We start from the raw sequence: 27,131 nt of genomic DNA, 5'->3' as shown, positions 1-27,131 counted from the left end.
TTTCATTTTTTTTATATCGTTTTTGCTCGGATACACGAGGTTTCTCTGTGTTATATATACATATTTTTATTAATATTTTTTTTAATTATTATTTTTAAGTTGAATGTTGTTGCATTGCGAATAATGGCACTCGCCAGGTTCAGCAAAATCCTCCGTCTGCCCACACTCGAGATCAAGAAGAAAGTGAAGCAGTACGAGCACGTCCGTCGGGACGTCAACCCCAACGACATATGGGAGATCATCGGAGAACTGGGCGACGGCGCCTTCGGGAAAGTCTACAAGGTGAGCGATAATAAACCTGTGCTTTGACTCATATGATCTTCCCATTTAAAGGCGTTGTTTACAAAGAATTTGTGTCTAATATGTGTTTCTCAAAGAGGAACTTTTTAACATGACATCCATTAAAGGTCCATTTATGGATTCTCTTGTTTATTCTGACATGTTTTATTTACTAAATACTAAGGGTGTGAACGACTTCCTGTCGCTCTCTGAGCATTGACGACAAATATGACTAATATCTCAACTATGTCTCCTGACATCATAAACTCAGGTAGTGCAGTCACTATGAGCTGTTTTAAATCAATAGTCACTTCTTATGTTAATTTTCTTATTTTCTTATGCAGATTTTATTCCCTGTCCAGGCATCTCTTACTCAAATGAGCATATTGTCTGGTCATATGGTCATATAGGGGCTAGTCAAGTGAAAAGTCAAACTTTTTTTGCAATAATAACAATATTAGTGATAGTATTTCACATAGATTTCAAAATAAAAGTGTTTGTTTTGATGTGGAACAACATGGCTCCTAAAGAAACAGGATGGGTCACACATGGACCACGAGCCGCAAGTTTGAGACCTGCTTTAAACATTTTACATAAAGATTGTGTTGCTGGAGTGCATGTAAAAATACTGCCTTGCTTCTCTAATGAACTTTACCTAACATCTGCAGTCGAGGTGTTGGGGGAACAACATCTTGGCTGACCACGTCTCACACCCTCCCTCCTCCTCCTCCTCCATCCTCGTCTTCACTCTGTGAATCAAGGCAGCCACGCACGGGGACAGTGAAAGCACACTTCATTATTCAATGGTCCATTCCCTCGTCGCAAAACTTCAGCAGCAGCAGCAGCGGCACATTTGGCTCAGAAGTGTTATTTAATGTGGTCATGCTCGTTGGTCAGTTCCCTCCTGTAAAGCGTGGCACAAGCTCTCTGTGTCTCTGCGCTGCCCAGCGGAGCACAGTGCAGGTCTTTGACATGTCGGGGTGAGGTGGGGAGGGGAGCCTTAGTGGAAGAAGTGATGCTTTTAGCTTGGAGGTTTGCATTGAACAGAAAATGCAGTCTTCATTCGAGAGAGGACTCCACCTTGTTTGGGCATTTGTTTTTGCTTTTCCCCTGCAGTTTTTAACTCATTTAGAAAACGAGTTAAAATCCTTGCATTTTATGTCGCTGCAAATTAAACATTGCACAAGCATTCTCATAAGTCACGTGTCCCCCCCCCCCCTCCCACTTAGTTTCACTCTTCTCCGACACAAAAGTCGACGCTTTGGCTTCCGTTTCCTTTCCCTTTTTAAGTGAGCACCTGCAGCTGTTAGACGGCGGGGCAGGGAGGCAGAGTGGGTGCAGAGATGATGATGATGATGATGATGATGATGATGGCCAAGGGAGGAAATTGTGGGACTGCACTGCATCATGGGAGCAATGTCCTCTCAAAGCAAAGCCTCAGACTGATCATTTCGTCTGTGGGAGGGATGCAGGATAGGCCCTCGAGTGGTGAATTGTGCATGGAATCAGCTGCTGGTGCAGGCTCCAAGGGCCACAGCGACTTAGTAATAGTGTTGTATGTGTGACAGGGATCAGAAGAAGAGCTGTACCGGTTGTCTCCCCAAACATCTGCACAGTCTCGTCCTTAATCGTGCAGTTGTTAGTTGAAGGTACGGAATGAGTGTGTGTGTGTCACATTCACCCTCCCTCTAAAGGTTAATGCCACCACTGAGAGCATGAGCACCGACTCTGTTGCGTAAGGAGAGTGCTAAGGGCAAAACGAATTGTTTACTGTGTGTTTATATCGCAGGAACACTTTGGAAGAAAGATCTCCATTCTCTTGGTCGTATCTTGTAGGTGTAACTGCTTTTTGGTTTAACTCCTGTATGTCACAGTGATTTTATATTTATTTATTAGGGTCAAATGCAAAAAAGGTTAAGAACTGCTGGTCTACTCAATGGAAAGTTCATGTTTTCCAGTTTTGAGAAGAAATATATGACATTTAATTAAGCACAAATTGCTTCATAGTTTAAATATTCTACTTCTAATGCCTGATTGTCATTTAAAAGCTTACTCTTATGACAGATTATGAAAATGAATGCAGTGTATTAAGTTGCAAATGTGGCTGCAGAGTTAAAAGCGTGTGCACACAAACGAGCTGTTGTTTACATCTCGTGTTTTCTGCGTCGTCAAGTTACAGTGCTGTGACAAGTCAAGTGTAATGGTGAGCAACACATGAGACAGAAACTACACAACAATCATTTTATCCCTGAATTGTCTGTAGTTTTTTTGACGTAATAAGATGTGCAAATATTTCAACTTTACTAGAGCTTGCTGGAGTTATTCTCCCACAATATAGTAGTACTTGGATGGTTAAATTGGTGTTTTATTCATGTGCTATAGGCTCGATTGAACCACATTTGTCACGTTTGATTCTGATGCATTTTGCAAAAGCTTGCACGTAGAATATCGTCAATTAAAGTTCACCCCAACTCATGTGCCAACACTCTTCCTCTGAATGAGTCTCGCAGTGGTGACAGACACGCCTCACCTCACTTCTCGTCTATCCAGTGTGTCAGGACGGTGGTTTTGTGTCGAGTATGTGAAAGTGCACGCATGGCTTCAAGTGAAGCATGAGACAGAAGTTGTATGGTTGCTGTCACTAATTAATGAGCCACATGCCTGCTGAGCACATTGCCCTGCTGCTGCTGCTGCTGCTGGTGGTGAAATGTTTCCATAGACACGTGCAGGCTGCTGCAGGGTTACTACGCTTTGTCCAATTCCCATTTGTGAGATGACAACCACAGTGTGTGTCTTATCTGCCGGGTCTGTAATGTTAAAGACTCTGTAAACTTCGATGGCAGAGGAAATGCGTGTTTCAAATACAATTTCACATGAAAAGAGGAATTAGTTACTAAGTGAATACAGATAAAAACCCAACAGATTGCAGTCTCGCCAGTATTTTATTTGCCTTTTTTTTTTTTTTTTTGAAGATGCACGCACATACGGTTCAAATAATGGGATTTTTTAATAGCCCAGATGTTGTTGGAGATCTTTATTGGTTTACGGCACAAAATAGAAATAAAGTTGACAGATGGTGCAACAAGTAAAGGGCTTATGCGAAAAAAGTGGGTGTCATAAGTAAAAAAAGGGGGGAAAAGGGGGTTGCAACATCCTCTTTTGTGATGGGAAGCCTCAAGTTTGGTGTGGACGATGACGTGTGTTAGGGGGTTTTAGTGACAGCGTCATCATGTGGGGAGCTCTGGGTCTTATCTTAAAGGGCAGCTGGATGTAGGGTGACCTGATAAGAGCGCCCACAGGGTGGGCGTGGCCTCAGTGTGCCAGGAGTTCCGTCGCCTCTCCCTTGTGGCGATATTGTTGATAGGACTTTGGAATTTCACAGTTTATGGACTTTCTTTTACCTGTTACATTAAAGCAACTCCATCCATCGGAAATAATCTGCATTCAGGAACTGTGTCTCATTTGTCTTGAGCAAAATAATAAATAGAAGGCCCTGCATAAAGTGCAGGCGAGTGTTAACTGTTCCTACAAAGCTCTTTGTGCCATTTCCTGCCTCAGTGACCTGCTTTGTTTTGTTTTGGTGACATGTATTTACCTCAAGGTTTCACTGTGCTGATCAAAACTTTCACATCCTGCTTTCTCAGTGTGTCTTTTTTTAAAGAATAGGAGTTATAATCATGTCATGACTTGACTTGATAGGTATTTTTTTGCATAAACTACAAATCTAATCATAGCTTTTTATTGACACGATGGTCATAAAGTTGGTATCTTGGTCTTGGCTCATTTATGGAATCCTAGCTGGGCTGCTGACGGCGTTTTTAGCAGGTGTTCACTCGGCATTGGAGTGGGTACTCGTCACACTCTTGCCATGAGATAATCCATCATAAAGGATTTATTTTTTATTGCTTTGATTGGGTGTATCCCTGTAAGTCCACGGTGTTCATCATCATTGAAAATTTAAAGGCCATGTCATCCACAGTTGCGTAATCTCCATATTACAGTTGCTGCAGTAATTTAATTATTAACTTTTGTTAATCAAATGTTTTAGTTTTATTAATATTAAATGTAACATTGTCCATTCTTTTGCTGTCAACAACACATCATCAGTGGTTTTGTTTGTGCACTTTGCTCGAATGAAGAAGAGATCATCATCTTCCATAGGCGTTTGCTGCCAGAGGAGAGCTTTTATTTGCTGCTGCTGCTGCTGTTAAGGTGTAGGGGCTGTGGCTTTACAGGTTTATGAGGGGGCAAAGATCCAAGTTACACACACACACACACACTCCCCCCAAGGGCAGATGTGTGTGTCTGTAGAAACCATAACACCATGCGTAGGCTGAGAATGCGTGCGATGGTCATTCAACTTGGTGATGAAGCACCTGAGGGAAAGTCCTTTTCATGGTATCGGTTACATGTGGTCATCATGGTGCATTAATGCCGTAATTGAGCAATAAGATATAATATTTTATATGTTATAGGTAGTATTTAGGTTAAAACTTACTGTATTATCATCCAAAATATGTCTTGAATCCCTTACACTCATGGTAATCATTAATACTTTAGTAAACATAGTTGCAGAAAGCCACAGTATTTTTTATTGAGGGCTGATTCATTTTGAAAGGACAGCGTGTTTCTGATTATTAACTGTGATACTCCCACACCAGCTCTTTCAGGTGTGTGTTTACTCAGTGTAGGAGTACATGGCGTCGTGTGTTTGCACTGTGTTTTGTCGAGGCTTTCCCTTTTTCTACATCTTTTGTTGAAGAGCAGCCGGTGTGCTTTTACTGTCAGACGGATTGATTAGTACACATGACATGACAGGAGGGCAGGAGAAGATGTGCAGGCAGGTGACGAAAGACATTTAGACTCCACGTTTGAGAAGAGAAACAGGATTAAAGGCAGGAAGTGCAAGGCAACATAATCCACTGTTGTCACGTAATTTGGTCAGGTTTGAGATGCACATCCTTTTCTGCAGTTTTTGTTTTAACCTTAGAGTCTTGGCTGTGAAGCAATCGTGTCACACTTAACCTAAATGAAAGCCAAGAAACCCCTTAGGACAGGGTTTGTTGGTGAAATGCAAGAGGTGCAAAACAGAGCAGAACCACATCCTTTTTTGCTCTCCATGGAAACCAGAACCCAAACAAAGCCAAAGACTGTTGGAGGAGAGTGAAGAGTCGGTGGGTTTGAAACGGTGCAGTGTTGTTTTTCCCCCATCTTTTCGATAGCTGCAGCCGCAGCAGTATGTAGTTAACTGTAGTTGTTTCCCCCCTCTATCCTGTGGTTGTATGTATACTGACATTATGTGTTGATTTACAGTGTTTTCTGTAGAATTCCGACATCTGGCATCTTTTGTTTTCTTGTCATTTGGATTTCCATGTAAACATGGGTCCGTGTAAACATGTTGTTAGCAGCTGGCAGCCCGGGTGGCCAGCTGCTAACAACATGTGTGTCATTTACACCGTAACTCAACTATAAGTTGTGTAGTACGGCCGAAAATGCTGTATTTATATCATCTTATTGTTTTACAAACACCCCCTGATTTGTTGTTTATCATGATCATGTTTAGGTGTGAGAACATTTAATTGTACATCATAAAATAGTGGTTATCTTTATTTTAGTTGTTTGATTCTTTGCGTATCCAGTGTTGCTTCAGGGCTTTGTGCAGAAACTGACACTCGGGTACATCAGGAGATGAAGTTGTCGTCTCTACAGTACCAATAATGTACAAACCAGTGATTCCCAACCCTGGTCCTCGGGGAACACTGCCCTGCATGTTTTAGATGTTGCCCTGTTCCAACACAGATGATTCAAATGGTCATCGAGCTCTGCAGAAGCCTGATAATGAGCCGTTCATCTGAATCAGCTGTGTTGGAGCACTGTATGGAACATACAGGGCAGTGTTCCTTGAGGACCAGGGAGGGCTAATGTGACTCAAGGGTTTATAAACATCAGTTTCCAGTTGAAAAAGATAAATTTAAGTGGCAAATCTTACACTTAAGCAGACATACATTCTGTTTTTTTCCTCATCACATTTCCATGCACCTGAACAATCTCTTTAAGCTTGTGCAGGTTAAAAAAACATCAAGAGGGATCGGATGATGCCACTTCCTGCTGTCACTAGCTTGCGTGTCTCTCATATTACGGCAACACATTCAAAACTGTTATTTCCTAAATGTGCAGTGTATACATGTTATAATATATACACACACTATACTTCACTGATGTAGTACATTCCTGTGGACAATGCAAAAAGGCTCCGTCGGCCCACTATGTCCACTCCTCTAACCATCTGAAGGCCACAAGCACATTCCTTAGCCCGGTTCCCACTGAGATGTAAAGGTGTGTGTGTGTGTTGGGGGATGTCAGGAAGCTGCTTTTTGACATATTTAAACTACGAACCACTTTATAATAGAGTTTATAGGCAAATTAAATTGAATAAATGGTCCATAAATGCATATGCAGATACAAATACATGTACAGTATAGTAGAAATCAGACACCAGTTGCTCCGTCGGTGCAGGATGGGAGTGAGTAGCATGGAGGCGAGAGGTTAGCAGAGAAGTGAAAGTGTCTGCTGTCTCCGTGTTTACTGTCGAGGCTTGTTAACCCGGCTGACTGATGGGCCGATGATGGCAGTAGGAGACGACGACGTCCTGTTGACTCACACTGCGGGTTACTCCACTGTGGGCAGTTTGGCTTCTGCTGGGGCTCTGTTTGACAAACACTAAACTCGGACTCACACACACACATGGCTATGGCGTTACTGAGATGAGTTAGAGAGAGTGTGAGCTGCTGCTGTGAGCCCGTCCTGTTTGTTCAGATGTTTTCCCACAGCCCCTGCGAAGCACAGAGGCATCAGACCCCAACAGGCTGTTTAGTCTGCAGGTCATAGGTCATCTCGCACTGAGATGTAGATTATTAAACCCTGCATCTCTTATTTTTTCTTTAATCAACAGTTATGTTGCTTAAAAAATGAACCTTGTATACATATTTTTGTTGAGTCTATCTAAAGTCTATCTAAACCTGTCGTTCTGACTGCAGGCACACCATGGTTTGTGCGTTTACCCACAACACGTCTCTGAACACGAGAATGAACATAACGTATGTGACACCTTGCCTGGGCCTCCTGAGTCATGGGTGTTTTGATGCATTCCAAGAAAGGCAACAAACAAACCTCCTCGTGTGCGTTTACTTCCCTTTTTTTATGACAAATCTCAAGGATTCCGGCATCTATGTGTGTGTCTTGGTTTGAGGTTTTATGGTCAGTCCATTTCCCTAGTTGTGCAATGAGGATGTGGAACTTTCTTTACCGTCTTGTCTCTAAATTTAAATTTAAAGTTGAGATTGGAGACGTCTTAGCAGAGCGATTTGTGATATTTGTGATACCTTTTGTCCCTTATTTATATCACACACAGCCACAGCCTACTAATAAATGATTTAAAAAAAAAAAATGCTCTCCTGTCATGACTCATGCATGCTGAATTTATTGTTTCATACTTTTTTTGTACTTCTTATCAGGCCAGGAACAAGGAGACGGAAGCTCTGGCTGCAGCCAAAGTGATTGAGACAAAGAGCGAAGAAGAGTTGGAGGACTACATCGTGGAGATTGACATCCTGGCCAAATGTGACCATCGCTACATTGTGAAACTGCTCGATGCATTTTACCATGACAACAAGCTGTGGGTAAGTAACTTTATATTTTGTAGTTATCGAATGCTGCATTGTGCACCAAGTGGTATCTGTTCTTTCCTCACGAGAGAGAGATTGCTTTCACTGTGTTTCAGTTTTGTGCCAGAACACAAAGTTATCTTTGCAGTATTTCCAAACAGATGCACAGCATGCCAATTTCATCCGTCAGCAGGGAAGTGCTAAAAGAAAACCGCTTAACCTTCTAAAATCTACAGCAGTGTTTCCCAACCCTGGTCCTCAGGGACACACCTGAGTCAGAACAGCTCATCATCAAGCTCTGCAGAAGCCTGATAACGAGTTGTTCATCTGAATCAGGTGTGTCCCAGAGGACCAGAGTTGGGAAACACTGATCTACACTATATACACTATTTCCCCCCAACTATTGACTAATAAAGATAAGAAAATAAAAGCAGATTGCATGAACTGCGGAAAGAAGAACCCCAGCAGTGACATAATACAGCAGAGATAATCCAATCCTTGCCCCCCGGTGGTGCTGCAAAAATGTAGATCTGGGTCAAACTTTTCAACTCCCTCTTGTAATCTCTCGTCTGCTTTGGCCAAGACAAATAATAGTGACCTCATCCTGAGGTTACAACCTTTTATTATGTGAAGAATTACAAGACAGTGTTGAGATTAAGGATAGTTACACTCCCCTGCCAGTGGTGTTTAGATGTCAGGCCTCTGCCAGTACAAACTGTTGAATGTAAATAGTGTTGCAGGGATAAATACAAACCATAAATGGCTTATTATTATTAAAAAACACAAATACACCTCAAACTTAAGAACTACAGTGGAAACACACACACGCACACAGCTGTGTCACAGCCACAGAGCTGTTAATGGTAGTGTTGGGCCATAGCTGGAATTCCTGAGCGTGGAAGGTGAACGTTCGCCATCAGTCAACGCTGGACTCTTTGTGACCGTTAGTCAGTTTGTTTCACTGTACAGTCTTATTTTCACTGTGTTCAGACACTCGGGCGTAGAGCCAAAATGGACATAAGGGGCAACAGTCGGACATTTTTGTGTCGTGATGTCAGAGTGGACAAGCAACAGTGTGTTTGTGTCACAGTTTTAAATAAAAAACTGTTTAAACCGTCAGGCTTCAATAACCTCTGGTTGGGGTGGACTATAGGCGACGCATTCCACTGCCGACCCACCCCTTCTGCTTTCTACCGAGCGAGAAGGCGATAGAGGAAGAAAGAGAGAGACAGAAAGTGAAGGGCTGTTTGTTCCTTCTCAGAAACAATCTGGTCTTGAGGCGAGCGAGCGAGTGAGGGAGTGAGTCAGCCCTGGCCTGCAGTACAGTGCAGTGTGAGAAGAAAAAAGAGAGCCTTTATCATGAGATGGCATTGCTGACATCAGCACACTGAGAGGAATGAAGGACAGTACATTATTGCTCTGGTCGTATCCATTCATGCAGAGAGTTTTACTTTGGCCGAGGTTTTGATGTAATGCTGCCACGGCGACTTTTATCGAGGTGAACATGATATCACGTCAGCCCTCAGCAGTTTTCCCTGTGAGCGATGTCTTTCGTAGAAAGTGGTTACCATGAAAATTGTTGATGGTGCAGCTCGTTGATTTATTAATCTGCGGATTTGCTACTACAAAGTGCAATTGCTGTAGTTTTGTTATAGTTAAATGTACATTTAGTCCACTGAATTCAGTTGTACAAACCTTGTCTTAGGTTTAAGGCTCAAATTTAAAATATATGAACACCTTTTAGACGTAAATCTTGTGTTTTGGCTTTAACCCATCAAAGTGATCTCATGGAGAATCTCAAGAGCTTTTATTTTGACACTTTTGAAGAGAGACATGACTCTGGACTGGACTGTTGCTATAAATTAACGCTGGTCAGTGTTTTCTAAACACAGAGAGACACAAGTACAATAGACTTTGTTATATATAGTATCACTATTTGCATACAGTGACGCTTTAGTCATGTTCATGAAATGCCAGAGAGCAGCGTGCTCGTGGTTTCTTTCTTATTTCAGGATTAATAGCAGTTTGGGGAACGGCCTTTTTCAAATATATTACATTTAGACCTCTGACAAAACGACCTTACATCATTGTGAAAGTGTAGTGTCAGTGAAAGTTTTTTTTTTTTAATACTGTGTCTAAGTTGATCCAGCTTGTTTCATAAGGAAATAAAGAGGTGGGAAATTAGATATATTTGGTAGCAGTTCTCTAAAATCAGATGACCTTGAGAGTAAAATCTGAAACGAAAAGACTGTGTGCGTCACGTGTATAAAAAAAATAAAATCTTGTGCTTGCATATATGTTCAGCCCATTGTGGGTATGCTATGCAACCGGCCTGACCAGTCGAGGCACATTTTTCCACAGCCAGTACAACATGTCACCTTGAATTCTTCCACGCAGGAGGAGGAGAACAGAATGAAACACTGACTAAAAGTAAAAACATTTGCCCCGCAGCTTAAATGTATAGATGAAGCCTTTTAGAAATGAGGTTGGCATGTGCTTTAATTGTTCCAGGAATCAGGATGTGGTTTGTTCTAAGATGTTCTTGTTGTGTTAGTTTGTTTGTAGTGTTGTGTTCTAGGTTTCGCACGGTCTCTTTGTTGACAAGCCTTTGAAGTTACAGTATTTAATTAGTGGAGATGGATAATTTATATAAACAATTTATATTTCAACATCTGATGCTTAAAAAAACCTTTTTGAAAAGATCTGATGTCCATAACGAAAAAAATTGCAACCCTTCCCTTTATTATGACCAAAATATAGGGCTGTAACTAATGATTATTTTCATAATGGATTAAAATGGCGGTTATTTTCTCGATTAATCGTCGATCAGGAAAGGATGAGGTCTTGTCCAAAAACCAGAAATGACGCAGCTTCACTGATTTCTTTGTTATATGGAGCAAAAAAACACAGAAAATATTCAAATTTAAGAAGCTGAAAAATCTGAAAACTTGCTTTAATCCCTTCAAAACACTCGAGGCACTGATTAATCGAGTAATTGTTTCAGCCTTACCAAAATACATACTAGGTAGACGATGTGCTCTTTAAATGACCTCGACGCTGTACCCTCCCTTTTGTTGGCCACGGAAAGCAAATTAACATTATAGACGAAACCTAAAATTCCAAATGCACAATGACAAACTGAAACACTTTTGATAACGTGTAACAAAACACATCATGTTTCTTTTGTCACTCCACAAAAGAACATTGTTTCACGTGGAGCTGCATGCCAACACTGACACTCATCATTTTCTGTTTATGACAGTGTGTGTGTGTGTGTGTGTGTGTGCGGGTGCACCTCCATGTGACTACGTGTGCGCAGAGGTATGCAGAGTTTCTCGCAGTAATTCCCGTGCCTTGTGCATGTGCAGCCTTTTTCTACTTGAAACTTCTCCCTATGGCTTTGATTGGAGTGAAACTCCACACCCTACCTGGATGAGTCCTATGACTGTGGTGTTGTTATATGTATAAAAAATTAGGTCACACGAAAGGAATGTAGAACTGTAGATCAATAGAAATGAAGCATGTTTTATGGCAGAGGATGTGATTATTGGAAGATCTTGTTCACCAACATGACGCCATGTAGGGAACGAGTGTGTGGTCGGTGTTTGCCCCTTCACTGCTAATCTGGAATTAAATATTTTGACAGGAGAGGTGTGTATACAGCTTGATTGTAAACCAAGAGTTTGGTATAGACGTTTATCTGTGGAAGCTGTAAAAACATTTAGATGTATTCTTAATAACATCAACAAGCAGCTGTGGAAGATAATGGTTTTTCTCTCTTTACAGTCATGTGCATTAAGTGACTGTGTCTTTCATATTCATTTTGCTAATACTGTGGTTTTCTACAGTACTTTTATCTCACTTTTATCTCAGTACTTCTTATATTTAAAATAAATGTCCTCATTAAACAATTCCTCTCATCCCTGGTACTCGGCCCCCAGAGGTTGAACTTTCCCAAAAACAAGAAGAAGAAAGAAAATATGACACTCTTCCTTTAGCTGTTGACAGAATGCAAAGTGATCATTTGTGATGCTAATGGAACCCGTGTGTGTGTGTGTTATTAATTAACTTGTTATATTGCCACATTTTCAATCATCAAAGCCTCATAGTTTATTGGTAACTTGTGTTTTTCTGTCAAAAATACAAAATTACTATCCTAATTTAGTATTCTATTGTTATTCTGTCCCTCTTCTTTTCAGTGTTAAAGTGTGGAAATGACAATAAAGAATCTTGAACCTTGTCGAGTTGAAATTCACCCCCGTCTTTCCTCTCACTTGTTTCCCAGATTATGATCGAGTTCTGCCCTGGAGGTGCCGTGGATGCCACAATGCTCGGTAGGTGCCTCATCCCCGTTCTTTCCATCTGTCTTTCTTTGACCTCATTGGAGAGTCAAGTTCAGCACCTTTAGCGGTGACCTTGAGGCAAAGTGAAAGCAATATACTACAAGTGTCCTGTAATCTGTAGGCGAAATGGAGACGGTGTTTCTCACAGTAATGGTATAAGCTCTAACGCTTCACCAGGCCTTGGCCTCGAAAGCTTGAGAGAGCAGATCGCGTCCTCCTGTGTGGGAAATCCCCCCGGTCTGTTTTCAGTAGGTAATCCACATCCTCATAACTGTCTGCGTCTCCTCTGCAGCTAACCAAACACAGACAACACGTAGAAATTATAGTCTGCAGGGCCGGACTAGCTCGGGGTCTTTGTGGAAAACCCTCTCTGATCTGGGATTATTTGCCCAGCAACAGTATCACAGAGAGATCTAATTGTATCATGTCAGGTTTACTGTTTTTATTTCCTTATATTGAGTTCACACACTGTCTTGACTTGTCTCCTTTCTCTGCTCTCTCTCGCTGTCCTGATCAGAGTTGGACCGCGGGCTGACCGAGCCTCAGATTAAGGTGGTTTGCAGGCAGATGTTGGAAGCGCTGATCTACCTCCACAGCATTAAGATCATCCACAGGGACCTGAAGGCCGGTAACATCCTTCTCATGCTGGATGGGGACATCAAACTTGGTGAGGACTTGGATTTATTTATATTTAATACCTGAGTGAAAGTTAAACTCATGTTTTTGTGATTGTGCCATAACATCCATTTATAATACTCTCATTGTAACATTACCAGAAATAATTATAAACACTATAATAAACCTCTGGGTTGCATGCAGACCGTACTTACAGGACCTGGTGTTATTTGTCGTCTTGACCTTACATCCCATAATTCACTGGGAAATACTGCTTTTACTGCTTAAAATGATGAAAGTGGAACAAGTTCACATATAAAAACCCACAGTCTGTCAGCAAATTGCAGGTTATCTCTTGACCTAGTCTGTTGTTTCTTCACACACACACACACATGCGCACTAAGCCCCTCCCATGGTGCTGTAAGCAGTGTGTGGGAAAACTGGATTCTGAGGAAGTTAAGCATATTTCCATTGACTGACTATTTTTGAAGAGGTTCTCCACATTCTTCACATTGCCCGAGGTTGTGAGTCCGTCCTCATGTTTAGTTTGTGTTGAGTTTAAAGCTCTGCAGCTCTCCAGAAAAAGCAAAATGCTGTCACTTATGGCATTAAGTGACATTTAGGTCCTCACACAGAAAAGAAACAACAAAAATAAGTGGGTCTTTAGCATAGTTTATGATATTTGGTGTATGGTTTTATTACAATCTCTCTTTTTCCCCCTAAAGTTATCATTTGCCAGACAATTGAACAATTAGTAATCAACTAATAAATGAATATATGTCAAGTATTTAATCTGTTTTCTTTCCTTTCTTGTCTCTTTTCCCTCATATGACTGTAAATTCAGTGAGTTTTTGGTTTGTGGACATTTTTCTTTTTACTTTTCATATAAATAAATGATGAATTAATGAAGAAAAATAATGGTGAATTATCATTAGCTACAGTACAGCCTTACCCGTGCTTCCTGTTCCAGTCCTTTTCCCCATTGCTACACATTCTTCCCCGAGACGCTGCAGCTCGACATAATCACTGGGAGTTGCCTCCTTTAAACTCATTTAATCATGACACTGACTCATTTACAGTCCCCACACTTATCTAACTGCGTGTTAATTCAAACCAGGGAGCATTTAAAAGGCTTGATTTCACTCATAGGGTGATGGCAATGAACATAATGTTCTCGTGCAGCACAGCCTGTTGTAAACCTATTTGACTCATGTTTATAAAACACTTTGAGCGACTGTTGATCCTCAGGTACAGTATGTTTTAGAATTACTGAATGTGTTTCTAGACAACAAGATGTGAAGTTTAATCATGATCGGTTTACAATAATCTAATACGCTGCTTGTTTTCATTGTAATGATGAGAAAAAAGCACCTTGTTTCAGTTCCTGGTTGTGCATTACGTTGATGTGTTTAGGCGTGTACTCGTGTCAAAATATTTCCATTTAATCATCAGTAATGCTTGTTGAGAAACGCACCCTCAATGATTGATGATACCAGGGAACTTGATGTAGGTTAAACCCAGTGATGCAGCATATTTTAGAAGCAGAGGTTGAGGAAGGAGTGTGCAGATTCTCTTCCTGATTTTGCTAACGTGTTGAGGATATGCGCTGCTGTATTTTTGTCCGTTTACGACGTAAAAAACTGCAGCAGAAAAAATGATATGTTTGATGTTGGGAAGTCGAGGGTATGTGATTTGTAGCATGCAAAACCACAGCAGCCTTGCTGGCTTGAGAGTAAAAATCCTCGGGCCTCTGCCAAGCACTGGGCATAGCACTTGTAATATTCTTACTTACAGAGGAAAAAGACACGATCAAGCCAAAGTGAAAACATACCTGTAATCTGACGTTCGTGTCAGGGATTTGCGGTCTCTCTCTGCCAGTCACAATTTCACAAAGGCTTTACCAGCTACATGTTGTTTCTACTCTGAAGGATCTTTCTTGGAACGTGTCTCTCACATCGTCTTTGCTTTGCTTTACTTTACTCTTGCAGCTGATTTTGGCGTGTCTGCAAAAAACACCAAAACTCTACAGAGGAGAGACTCTTTCATTGGAACGCCATACTGGTAAGTAAGGACCAGAAAAACCTCTAAATAGAGCCATATCGAACATACTCATATGAGAAATGAGTGGGTATTAGCACAATATTATGAACAAAAACTTTAACTCCAAGACACCACAATGAACCTTGTTCCATATCCTATGTGAATATAGTCACAGTCTGTAAACCATTGACCAGAGCAGGCATACCATCCCATCTCAAGGAAAACATAACCATGCCTTTCTCTTGCACAACACTGAGCAGACGTGGAAAGAATATTGTAGAAAACATACGTAATATGCCGTGTGTGTGTGTGTGTGTGTATACACCTTTCCCTTGAATGCACGATAAGCAGTGTCAACAAGAAACAACAAAGAGCAAACATGAGTTCCTTTGCTCTGAATCCAAAAGTTCAGATTAGAGTTATGAGAGGGGGCCACTTTACAAATCGTCTGCAAACACGTGCTGACTGGAGAAGTGTGCTTCATGTTGACACTCGCAAAATAACGGCATGAAATAGTAAATCATGAAAAAGCATGAAGTCTGCTGCTTTTAGACGTTTCTTTATTGTATGGTTTTGATGGATTTTAGAATGATTTCTTTATGTTTTAACTTGGAAAAGAAAGCAAAAGCCAAAACTAGGTTGTGCTAATATAACCTTGCCTCTTTCTCAGGATGGCCCCAGAGGTGGTGATGTGCGAGACCATGAAGGACGCTCCGTATGACTACAAGGCCGATATCTGGTCTCTGGGAATCACGCTGATCGAGCTCGCCCAGATCGAGCCCCCGCACCACGAGCTCAACCCCATGAGGGTGCTGCTGAAGATCGCCAAGTCGGAGCCTCCCTCTCTGGAGCAGCCGTACAAATGGTGAGGGTGCACGGAAATGTCATCTCCTCTGGGATTGGGATTGCATGTTCAATGTCCTTTTAATCTTGGTCTATTTTTGCCCCCTGAATAAAACACAGTATAAACCATAATGTTTCCATATCCATTTCACAAGTTTCACAGCTGCAAATATCTCACTGCAGAAGTGAACTTGTCATGTGTTTAAAGAGACTTGGGAGCTGAGTCATCGCTGCTGCGAGGAGCTGCTGTTTACGTCACGTATCTCTGGAAGTGTTTTGTTTTTGTCGTAACCATCCCTTCATTCCTTCCCACCCTCGCCTCGTTTTCCCTCACTTTTGTTTTTGATTTAGATTTAATTCTTTGGTTTCTTCGGTGTGACTTCAGGTCGCAGGAGTTTAAAGATTTCCTGAAGAGATCCTTGGATAAGAACCCAGAGACTCGGCCGACTGCAGCACAACTCATGGAGGTAAGGCCCTGACGCAGCGTGCAATTATAACCTGGAGAGGTTCTTTTTTTTTTACACAATGCTGCACTTTTGATATATGACGGAACATTGTCCTCGCTTTGTCCTTATCTTGCGTGGACACACATATATGGAGCCCCATTTAATCTGCTATTTTAAGAGCTGAACGGAGTGATCTATGCCAGGGAAGTGAGCGGTGCACCCAGGAGGGCACTGGCTCTGAGGAAAGGAAGATATAAAGGGGGCAAGAAATTGAGGAGGAGGATGGTGTAAAATATTTATATTCAAGAAAGTTAAAGCTAAAAAGAGTGATCGTAAAGGGTACCTCACATATTTCTGTGCGTATGCGTAAGGAGAGACGGAAGACGGTTCTCACTGTGAATCAAAAACACCGAATGAGCACTGACAACACTTTCTTGAAATCCAAAAATCTGGAGTGAGAGGAGTGAGGGGAAAAAAAAGAAAGAAGGGTGTGGATTAAAGTATGCAAGCAGTGGTTATTAAAATTCAGAGCCACGGTTTCCTGTCTGTATCCCACAGCTGAGGGAATGCCAGCTATGTACATTCCCACTCTCAGCCAATCCAACGCCAAAGATTTGCCACAAGCTCAACGGCCACGAGCCAAATGGAGGGGAGCAAGCGATGAAAATCTTGGGCCCTCTGGGGATCCTGCATGCGCTCTCCACTGGGGTGGAGTTTTTTGGGGAGGGAGGGAGGACAGGCGCGGTCCACTTTTTGGTGGCGTGCTGGAAGTTTTTAGATGCTTATCATGCCGGATGCTGCGAGCGGCTGTCAGATAGCATTCAGTGTAGATAGCTGCGCAATTATAGCATTAACTTCTGCTTAGAATGATTGACATTTACTGAAGGTTATCAGATGTTGGAGTAACAGAACGATAATAATGTACTGCAGATAGTTTCTCATGCATCCTCTGCTTTTGATATATCATATTGTTCACATTTGTAGAACTTTTCACACCCATCCCCCAACAAAAAAAAGCAGAATTCTCTGCTCTGAATGAATAACACAAGAGGAGACTTCGAGTTCTTTCCTCCCCTTGATTTTAACTCAAGGATGTTTGGGAGGTCTGAATTCACTTGTTACAACTGTATGAAGTTAAAATTACTCCTGTAGGACTTGTGTTGCTCTGTGAAGTCATACAAGAAGAGATTAATTGATTCAATTAGTTGTTTTCCTTGAGTTTTCATAGACCAGATGAATAATATATTTTAATTTAGTTGATAAGACATAATAATAGTAATAACAATATATTTAAAAGAAAACCTAAAAGTGCTACAATGACAATTAAAAGGAGTTAAAAACAGGCAAAGTAAAACCATAACAGTTGTAAAAATAAGAAACACTGTAGGTTTTTAGGGGTTTTAAGACATTCATTTTCCATTTAATTTATGACTGAAAATAGCTTTCTCTTGACTTGAGGATTCATTGAAGCCCAAGAAAATCCGTGTAAAGCATTGACCTCTTTGAGATAATGGAGGAGAAGATGGTCCCCACACAGGAAGTGGGTTATTCATTTACTTTTACTCCTCACCTTCATGCACCACACGCTTTGCTGTCACACCCTCTTCCAAGTCTCAGAAATTCAAGTATTTTTATTTGAGCGTTTCACGAGATGCTTATCTTGACGTATCGCGACGTTTCCTCGTGTCCGTCTGAGCTACAACAGGTTTGTGCGGTGACAGCGACGATGATAATCTGACTTCAGATCTCTTGTTGGCATGCTGTCAGGAAGTGTGTCTCTGGTTGGCGTCTGAATCATTTCAGCTGAATGCAAAGCACGTCTTGAATCGACCAGTGTTCTTGCCCTTCATACCAGCTGCTGAGCTTGTGTTCATTAAATTCCTGTCCTGTTTTTGCACAGCAACGCTTAATTAGCTTATGCTAAAACCCTGTCAGACATAGCTTTATTTTCATTTAAAATACATATTCCCTATGTGTATAGTTACATGAATACTAATTTCCACTGTGGTGAAAGAAATGCTATAAGTGCCTGTGTTAGACATTAACTGACTGTTGTTTGTCACTGGAGAAGGGAAAACCTGGAGACTAATGCAGTCCTAAAGGACATGGCGCACACACACACACACAACCTTTTCCCTTTTGTCAGCTGTTCCAATTAAGGAGTGCAAAGCATCTGAATAATAGATGAGACTTTTATATCCCGGGCTGCACTTAACTTTTAATTTAGCGTTTTATTTTTCATATTGTCTTGTTTGCACTCTAACGCATATTTTCCTCTTTTGACCTCATAGATCTTTCTATTTTAAGGGCGCACGCACGAATGCTAGATTCCGCTTTGTTAATGCATCATTAATGAGGAAAGTTTATATCGGAGAACTGCTGCTATTGTTGTGGCCGTTCAGGAATGGTGGTCAGGTGGTTTCCTCCCTGCAGTGAAAGTCTCTTGCAGCTTTTCCTCCTCCTGTGTTTTCATTTTTATGTTGTTTTCCTCATTTTGCTTGATTTGATTTAGCGTGGCTTCACACGAATACAGATTTTGATCTTGTAATCACAGGCTTGTGTTATTCATGAGATGTAAAACTGTCAAAGCAAACAAAGCAAAATATGAAGTCTGACTGTCTATTAAAAGGGCCAATATTTGCCTCTCTTGTGTCACACAGCATCCATTTGTGAGATCGGTGACGTCCAACCGTCCTTTGCGGGAGCTGGTGGCCGAGGCCAAGGCTGAGGTCATGGAGGAAATCGAGGACAATAGAGAGGAAGGAGAGGAGGACGACGCCATGGAGCTCACTGTGGTACTGAACCTATGTCTTATTTTCTGTCCCTTCATTTTCTCCTCCTCATTGTTTGTTTCCTGAAGGAGCAACTGGACCATGTCCAGCTGCTTTTCTGGAACGTCTGAAGGCCTTAACCTGTACGTTCATATTTGCGAAGAAGTGCCGTTTTCTGACGTCGCCTTGTCTCAATGTGTGGTCCACAGCAGAAACGGATGAAGATGCAGTTAAATAAGAAAGTCGTCTTTTCAAGTCAATGTCACCAGACAATATAATTAAGTTGCAGCTCGTAATAATACGTTTTAATTTTATAGGACCTCAGAAAAGTGGTTCAGCAAGCAACAAAATAAAATAAAAGCACAGCAACAACAAGAAAAGTTAAAATACTCTGTTAAAGCTACCCTTAAAAAGTTGGTTTTCAAGAGAGATTTAATAACAGCGATGGTACAGCCCTGATTTCCTCAGGCATGTTGTTCTGCAGACTGAAAATATTTCAGCTCATGTACATAATCACGAAACATGCACGTACCTACACATGCACACAGACACACATTCCTCCATTTCTCCCACATTTAAACCTCTTGCTTTTTAAAGCGCGTTTTGGTTTTTCCCCTCAGTAAAAGGTCTATTATTGGCAGAAGCCATTCATAAATCCTCAAGGGCATACAATAAGAAAGTGAACATGGCATAAAAGAAAACCAGCTCTCAACACAAACAAAGGAAAACAGAAACCCGGAAAACACTGACATTCACCCACACCCACACTTGGTTAAATATAAGTGCAGAAACCCTGACATCACACCCCCCCCCCCCCCTTAATGGAATAAATTATTTAAGGTTACACATTGTTCTGAAGCTATACTCTGAGCCTTAAATGAAAACAGATGGTTTCCCTTTTCCACCAGTGTCCCTTAAGTATGGATGATCTGAGACGCACTATTTCTAGGAAGCTGGTTGTCACTGGGATTTTAATTCTTTAAGTTATAGGAACATATTAAAGCTTATGTTGAAATGAAAATATCACAGTTCAGAAGGTCTAACTGCTTTTTTTCCCCAGGTGCTTAACTGCCACATTTTGACACATAAGGTTACGCCATGGCCCTGAACGCCAGCCAAGCTGTTACCCAACACTTTATCTCTTCCTGTAGATCATACAGAGCAAGACAACAATGTCTGCCAAGGCAATAGAGAGGCTACGGCTATATCCATAAAAATGCCAGATGGTATTGTTTACCTGTATATGGAGCGGCTGTGGACCTGAAAATACCATCCTCATCCTCGATTGTGCCTTTTTAATGATAAAATACAAACACACACAACCTGGACCAACTGCAATTTAACTTAAAATGATGCAACTGGTCACTTTTCTGTGAATTTGTGATGTCTTTTTACTAATATTTGATTAAGATCAGGACAGAAACTGAGGTATTATGAACAATATTACTTAGGGTTCCACCCTAGTTTTAAGAAAGACAGGGTCACACTGAATACTCGACATGTTAACCTGTTGAAACTCTGTTTTTCCCCTGAAAAATATGTTTTCACTTTCTCATAATCCTCTTTATGTGTTCAAATATGGAGTAATTACACTATGTGGTCATTATGGCATTGCTAAAACAACAAATCTAATGGTGTTTTGCACAGTACTGTAATTCTAGGCCAATGATGGCTGATGCATTTCATTTGGGGTGCCATTAAAAACGTCTTAAGTCTTACTTAGTGAATGACAGAGAGGTATTTTGGTTAAGAAAAAGGGTCAAGGCCAAGCATGATTGATGATGTGCTTATTAGATAGCTCTATCGGAGCCACGATGATAAGTACTGTAACAGTGCAGGAGTATAAAGCAAGAATGTCCACATTCCTCCAAAGGCAAGCTTAAGGTCACTTCACACAGCGGTGGGCGGATCAAAGGACCTCCATTAGCATCAGGGCTAAAACCAAAGGTTGAAAACATTAACATTTTGGGAGGAAAAACCACATCCAAACATCCAAAGTGTATGCACCTCTCCTCTCACACACTTCCTTTATTTTCTCTTTAGTCTCCAGGCAAAGAGCCATGCCAGACCAGTCAGACCAGTATGGAAGGGTCTCTGGACCCCCCAAGCCCCACCTCACAATTACCTATACCCAGGAAGGAATCCGAGCCTGACACGCCAACAGAGGAGCGGCCGGCTGGTGCTGCCATGATCCCCGTTCCTATGCCGCGGCTCAATCTTCCTCCAAAGGACGAAGAAGTCCTCCTGCTCGAGTCGGAGAAATCCGAGAGCGAGGTCTCGACCAAAACGTCGAGCACAGACTCTGGCATTGAGGATGGGAAAAGCAGCCCCATGTCAGAGGAGAAGGTGTGCTGATGTTTCATGTTTGTGGCATAGTCGAGCTTTATTAGAATTTCATTGTTTCACTATAATGATGATTGTATACTTTGAAATTCCTTAGTTTTTTTAAATATACAACATTTACTGCAATTTTCCCCCTCATTTCTCACCTAAGGGAGAAAACGTCTGTCTTCTATCCAAATAATAACGCAAAACAAACTTTTTAAGGTTGCCGTGGAGACACCAGAGACGGAGCAGCCACCGTCTCTCTCCCATTCAGGGTTATCTGATGTCAACATCTTCATGGCCTCGACAAACCCAGAGAAATCGGAAAAGTTCCTCTTGCCAGAGCAGGATTACGATGTTTTATCGAACGGAGACTCACCGATGCCAAGTCCGAGCCCCGCAGCAGTCACACCTGTGTCGTCTCCCACGCGCTCCACCGCTCCCGTGCTAGCCAACAGGTCCCGTAGCAGGCCCAACGGCAGCTTCACCACGGACACGCCAGAGCGGACGTCGATGGGAGGGAATGGCGAGTCCGTCTCGCCGTACATCAACGGAGGGATCATCAACAAAAGGTTCTCGAACGCAGGCAGCATGGGGAATGAGAGCATCTCCATATCCAGGGTGAGTGAACAAGAAGCACTTCATACAAATAAGGTTTAAATGGATTCTGTTGTTACATTAAAAAACACAGTAACAGAGGTACAGACAGCAGCTCCTTTGCTTCAGCAGGAAAACCCCTCCTTGGAAAAACCATTTCTTATCACCCACAGAGGAACTGAATCCGCATTGTGTTGTGGTTTGAGACGTGGGTGTGAAACAGAGGATGGCCTGTCTTTGATAACACATATTGATTGGTAAAAATGGAATATATACATGTGACGTATACAACTTATTAAAACGGTCCTTTTTTTACACTATACAATAATTTAATTAAACCTAACAATAAAACGTGTTCAAGCCTTACAGTTATGTTGCAGAAAGGAAGTTGGAAAGTAGATGGGAGAGTAAAGAGACACCACTTTATCACTCACAACCAAAATATGCAACATTTTTCCATTCAACGGCACAAACAGTGGCCTTTGTGAGGACACAGTTCATTATTCATCACTGGGCAGTGGACGTTTCTATGCAGCTCATTGTCGCCCAGTTTCTTCTGGATGCTTATGGACTGACCATGATTGAAGTAGCTCCTATTGACTGTGAGTGGAGTTGTGGTATGTGCACCAGAGCAGGTGAATAAAACGTCTCCGACAACAACAGAGCAGCCGATTATTGCTTTTGTTTAAATGTGTCCGTTAAGTAAAAAAGGGGAATCGGAGAATAAGAACAGGTCAAAGACTTCCTGTAATCCTGTAGCTGTCAGTCGTAGCCTCAGACTCTCAAACTCTCTCATGGAGACTGTTTGCTCAGCTGTAGTGGCACCATGTGGCGACTCTCAGACTCTGAGAGTGGACAGTCGAGTTCACACAATCGAGATGTGTGTGTGCGTGTGTGTGTCCCTGCCTGAGCTCCTGCTCTCTCCTTTTATATAAACTATTTATAAACCAGGAAGTGACGTCCCTTTATGGTTGCCCTGTGCTGCATCCTCTCCTGTATGAAGTGGACTTTGTACTTCTTTATTTGTTGGCCCATTCCTTTAAAAAAAATACTTTAGTTTGTTTTAATCTCAATATTTTGGTGAGTGTTTGTCATACTTTTCAGATGTCGTTCGACAGAGAATTCCTGCATGGCCCCTCCCTCCCCCATGCAGTGACACATAATAGATGATGTCAGTACCTGTTACAGTGGAACCTGATTGACAAGATTATTAATCCCTTTGTCAACACTCCGGCACAGAGTTTCCTGTCTTTAATCCAAATAAAACAAATCACATCATGGATCAAGAACTTGTACTACTTGAAGTTGTTGTTTGTTTATGTTTGTTGTGACCTGACATCATCTCTAAGATACTTAAGATATTATTACCCCGCAGAGGTTCTGAGTTAATTGTCAAATACATTTCTTTTTCTCTGTCTCAGGACTTTTCGAGTAAAACTTTGAGGCGAACCAGGAAGTTTGTTATCGACGGCGTGGAGGTGAGCGTGACCACCTCGAAGATCATCGGAGACGATCACAAGAAAGACGAGGAAATGAGATTCCTGAGGTATGCCGACGTCTGCGTACAAGCAAACACACACACACACCACTCCACCACAGTTATGTGTCCCTCATCGAGATAAACAAAGTCTCTGTTTCCACCTGTTCTACCTGATTCCTGTAAAATAATCTGTTTTCCATTTTCTGTAAATGGGGGCCATGATCTTGGGGCCCCTGTTCATTCCTTAGCTCTGACTTATCTCACAGTGATAAGTGGCCTGTTCTGTGTTGCTCACTGCTGTTTTTGGACTTGGATTATAATTATTTATTTATTTTTACAATATAATCCCAAAGGATTTAAGAGTAAAAAGCACTTAAAATAAATATGACATTTGCTTTTAGATGAGTTTTGTTTAGTTATGATTAACACAATGTACTTTTGAGTTCCTGCAATGCTGCTACTGCCATCTAGTGTTTGGAATATGCCATTGCACCTTGTATTGGTTTGTTGTGGCGGACAGTTTTCTCTCTATGCATTTCATTATTTGCATATGCATATATTTTAGAATGTGTTTTTGTTTGTTTTTAGACGTCAGGAGCTGCGGGAACTTCGTCTGCTGCAGAAGGAAGAGCACCGTGCTCAGGCTGTGCTGAACACCAAACTGGAAACACAGAAGGAACAAATGCAGAAACGTTTTGACCAGGACATGAATGTGAGGACACACAAAAGCCCAATTTTTAATGCTTCAACTCTCTGTTATTGGAGTTGTTGAGTGTTTTCTATTGGTGTATTCCAGGCCAAGAAGAAGCACTATGACATAGAGATGGAGAACCTGGAGAAGCATCAGAAGCAGGCCATTGAGAAGATGGAGATCGACCACAGCGATAAACTCAGACACGAATCCAGACGCATCAGAGCGGAGCAGGACCGAGACCTGTACAAGTTTCAGGAGCAGATGAAAAACAAGAAAAAGGAGGTACTTTGGCCCCTCCAAACAGTTTGATGTGGATTTAACAGAAAATATTAACTGAATATAACCGACTGTGCCTTCTTCAGGTGAAACAGTCTGTGAACAAGCTGCCGAGGAATCAGCGTAAAGACACGCTGAAACAGAGGATGAATTCCTTCCAGGAAATAAAGATAAAAGACGTAAGGACTCGCTGAGTTTTCCTCAACATCATCGTATTTCTGCTCTCTCTCTCTCTCGCTTCTCTCATCCACTCTTTCCTCCGTTCATGTGTTTTCAGGAGCAGACGTTCTTGGCAAAGCAGAAGCACGTCCTGGACTCCACGCTGATGAAGATCATCACCAACAACAAGAGGGAGATTGCAGAGATGGAGAGGGAGTGCCTCAACAAGAAGCAAAACCTAATAAGAGGTACAAAAAAACACACACACACACACACACACTGTTGTTATCTCTGTTGTCAGCAGATGTCACACTTGTGCAGTACTGACAGTTTGTGTTCTGATAACTTTGATAAGAGCGCGAAGCAACAATATGGGACATGGAGGAGAAATGCCTCTATGAAAGACACCAGTTACTGAAGCAGCAGCTAAAAGATCGCTATTTCCTTCAGAGGCACCAGCTTCTTAAGAAACACGAGAAGGTAAACCGGTGGATTGCACCTCTCTTTTCTATTATTCTACTGGTATTACATTTGTATATGTTCTTGTTTCATGTAAATCTTATTTCCCTTTGTCAATGTTAGGAGCAAGAGCACATGCAGTGCTACAATCAGAGGATGATTGAAATTTTAAAAGGTCGGCAGCAGCTGGAAAAGCACCGGCTGCCTAAGATCCAGCGAGGTGAAGCCAAAACCCGCATGGCCATGTTCAAGAAGAGCCTGCGCATCAACTCCATGGGCAGCGCCTCGGAGGATCGAGAGAAGATCAAACAGGTGAGAGAAGAACTTTATCTCCATCCGTGCGTCTGCAGCATGCATTACTCAGTCACTTTACAGTGACTCACCCTCCTCTGTTTCTCCAGTTTTCTCAGCAGGAGGAGAAGCGACAAAAATCGGAGCGGCTGCATCAGCAGCAGAAACACGAGAGCCAGATGAGGGAGATGGTCGGTCAGTGTGAAAGCAACATCCGAGAGCTGCAGCAGCTACAGGTGAAACACCTGTCACACGTCGCTGTCACTGGTGGTCATCCTTAGTCTTGTTTCTGATCTTCTTGTCTTTGTTTTTTTGGTTCTCCAGAATGAAAAATGTCACCTGTTGGTTGAGAATGAGACGCAGAGGCTCAAACATCTGGACGAGCAACACACCCAGGTGATGAAGGAGTGGCGGGAACAGCTGAAACCAAGAAAGAAGGTACGTGTATTTAAATAAACAATTCCTAAAATCCAAATTAAATAATACAATTAAATAAAATAAAGACTGTAAAAACACGAGATCATTTTCGGGTTTCACCCTCCTCAGGCTCTCGAAACAGAACTAAACCAGAAGAAAAAGGAGCAGGAGGCTTTCTTCAGGATCAGTGAAATCTCCGATTGTCCAAATCCCAGCTCTCCACATAAACTCTCAAAGTTTGTGCCTTTCCAAGACTCTTCTACCACATAAAAGCAGCTACTGTGATCCATTTCCCCATCACCTAATCCCTCAGACTACTCCTAATCCCTCCATTTAAGGTGATTAACTCAATAAAATCTGATTCCATACAAAAAAGAACAACTTTAGTGAGTATACCAAACTAAGGCCTAATTATTATGAGTAAATCTAATTTTGTTGGATAATACCTGTAGTTTTTTTGTAATTTGGTACAGGGAATTAATTTTTTTACACAAATAAGGTATGTTTATACTAAAGCACTTTTTATTTATCCCAGATTATTAGTGCTAATGTGACCAAAACTACACCTGAATATAAGAATCACTGACTCACACACACACACCCACGTCCCCATTTTCCTTTCTAAGCTTTTTTTACCTGCGTGTCCCAAAGCAGATGCATGTTTTATAGCTGCCAAAGTATTTATTTTTACTGATAAGAAAAAGAGAAGAAATCTTATCCAAATTTATCACTGTAAAAGTTAATATAAATGTTTTTTGTTCCTCTTCTTTTAACAAACACTCACGGTATGAAGGATTCTCTCATTATTTGCAATCGTGTTTAAATTATTTAGGGGGGTGAGGCTGTATTTTCAAAGGTTTTCTACATTTATATTTGAGTTTTTAAATGATTATTTAGCAATAACGTTTTTACAAAGAAAGGAAAAGGACTAATTATGTTATGTTTTCTTACTGTAAAATCAGTTACACTGGACGGGAACTGACAAAGCCAAAGTATATGATGGGACGTTCTTACAGGGGATTTCATTCTAAACATTAAAAAGAAAGAAAAAGGTATTATGTTTTTTTTTTGTTTTTTTTTAAAATTGCTAACCAAAGTGCAATATTCCGTGTATGTTTTTGCTAATTTTAGTTTTTATTTTTATGTTGTGTTTTTATGCCTTCTTTGCACTGAGAGATGGGAAATGAGATAAAACATTTAAACCAAAAATCAGCTTTTGGAAGGAGACAACGTTTGATTTAAATACGTTTAAATAACAATACTTTATTATTGTTATTGTTAATAACTTGTATTTTCTCTCTCTTTACATTGATTTCTGTTTGTCTGCTGTAAGATGTCGTCTCGTTGTCTCGTCAGCTCAAACCTTAAGTTTGCGACTTAGAGATCGTTGCCTTACTGAGAGGAAGCTTTTGTTTTAGCAGTTTGACCTGCA

General features: G+C 41.3%; 1 protein-coding gene across 1 annotated transcript; it reads left to right on the top strand.

Annotated features, from left to right (window-relative positions):
• Positions 1-123: 123 nt before the first annotated feature.
• On the top strand, positions 124-26,634 carry stk10 (serine/threonine kinase 10; the record flags this gene model as incomplete). The annotated part of the gene is made up of 20 exons (XM_083904015.1): positions 124-282; positions 7,794-7,958; positions 12,229-12,277; positions 12,804-12,953; positions 14,890-14,962; positions 15,612-15,806; positions 16,170-16,251; positions 18,891-19,025; positions 21,045-21,347; positions 21,549-21,947; positions 23,345-23,469; positions 23,992-24,115; positions 24,200-24,379; positions 24,460-24,552; positions 24,651-24,780; positions 24,888-25,012; positions 25,115-25,303; positions 25,393-25,518; positions 25,607-25,720; positions 25,829-26,634. The coding sequence occupies 20 exons, from the start codon at positions 124-126 to the stop codon at positions 25,967-25,969; spliced, it is 3,057 nt and encodes a 1,018-aa protein (XP_083760141.1). The 3' UTR covers positions 25,970-26,634.
• Positions 26,635-27,131: the final 497 nt, after the last annotated feature.

Source organism: Microchirus variegatus, assembly GCF_963457635.1.
Source record: "Microchirus variegatus genome assembly, chromosome: 2".
In the NCBI taxonomy this organism is placed as follows: domain Eukaryota; kingdom Metazoa; phylum Chordata; class Actinopteri; order Pleuronectiformes; family Soleidae; genus Microchirus; species Microchirus variegatus.
The sequence above is the reverse complement of the archived record's forward strand: the minus strand, read 5'-3'. Positions and strand labels throughout refer to the sequence as shown.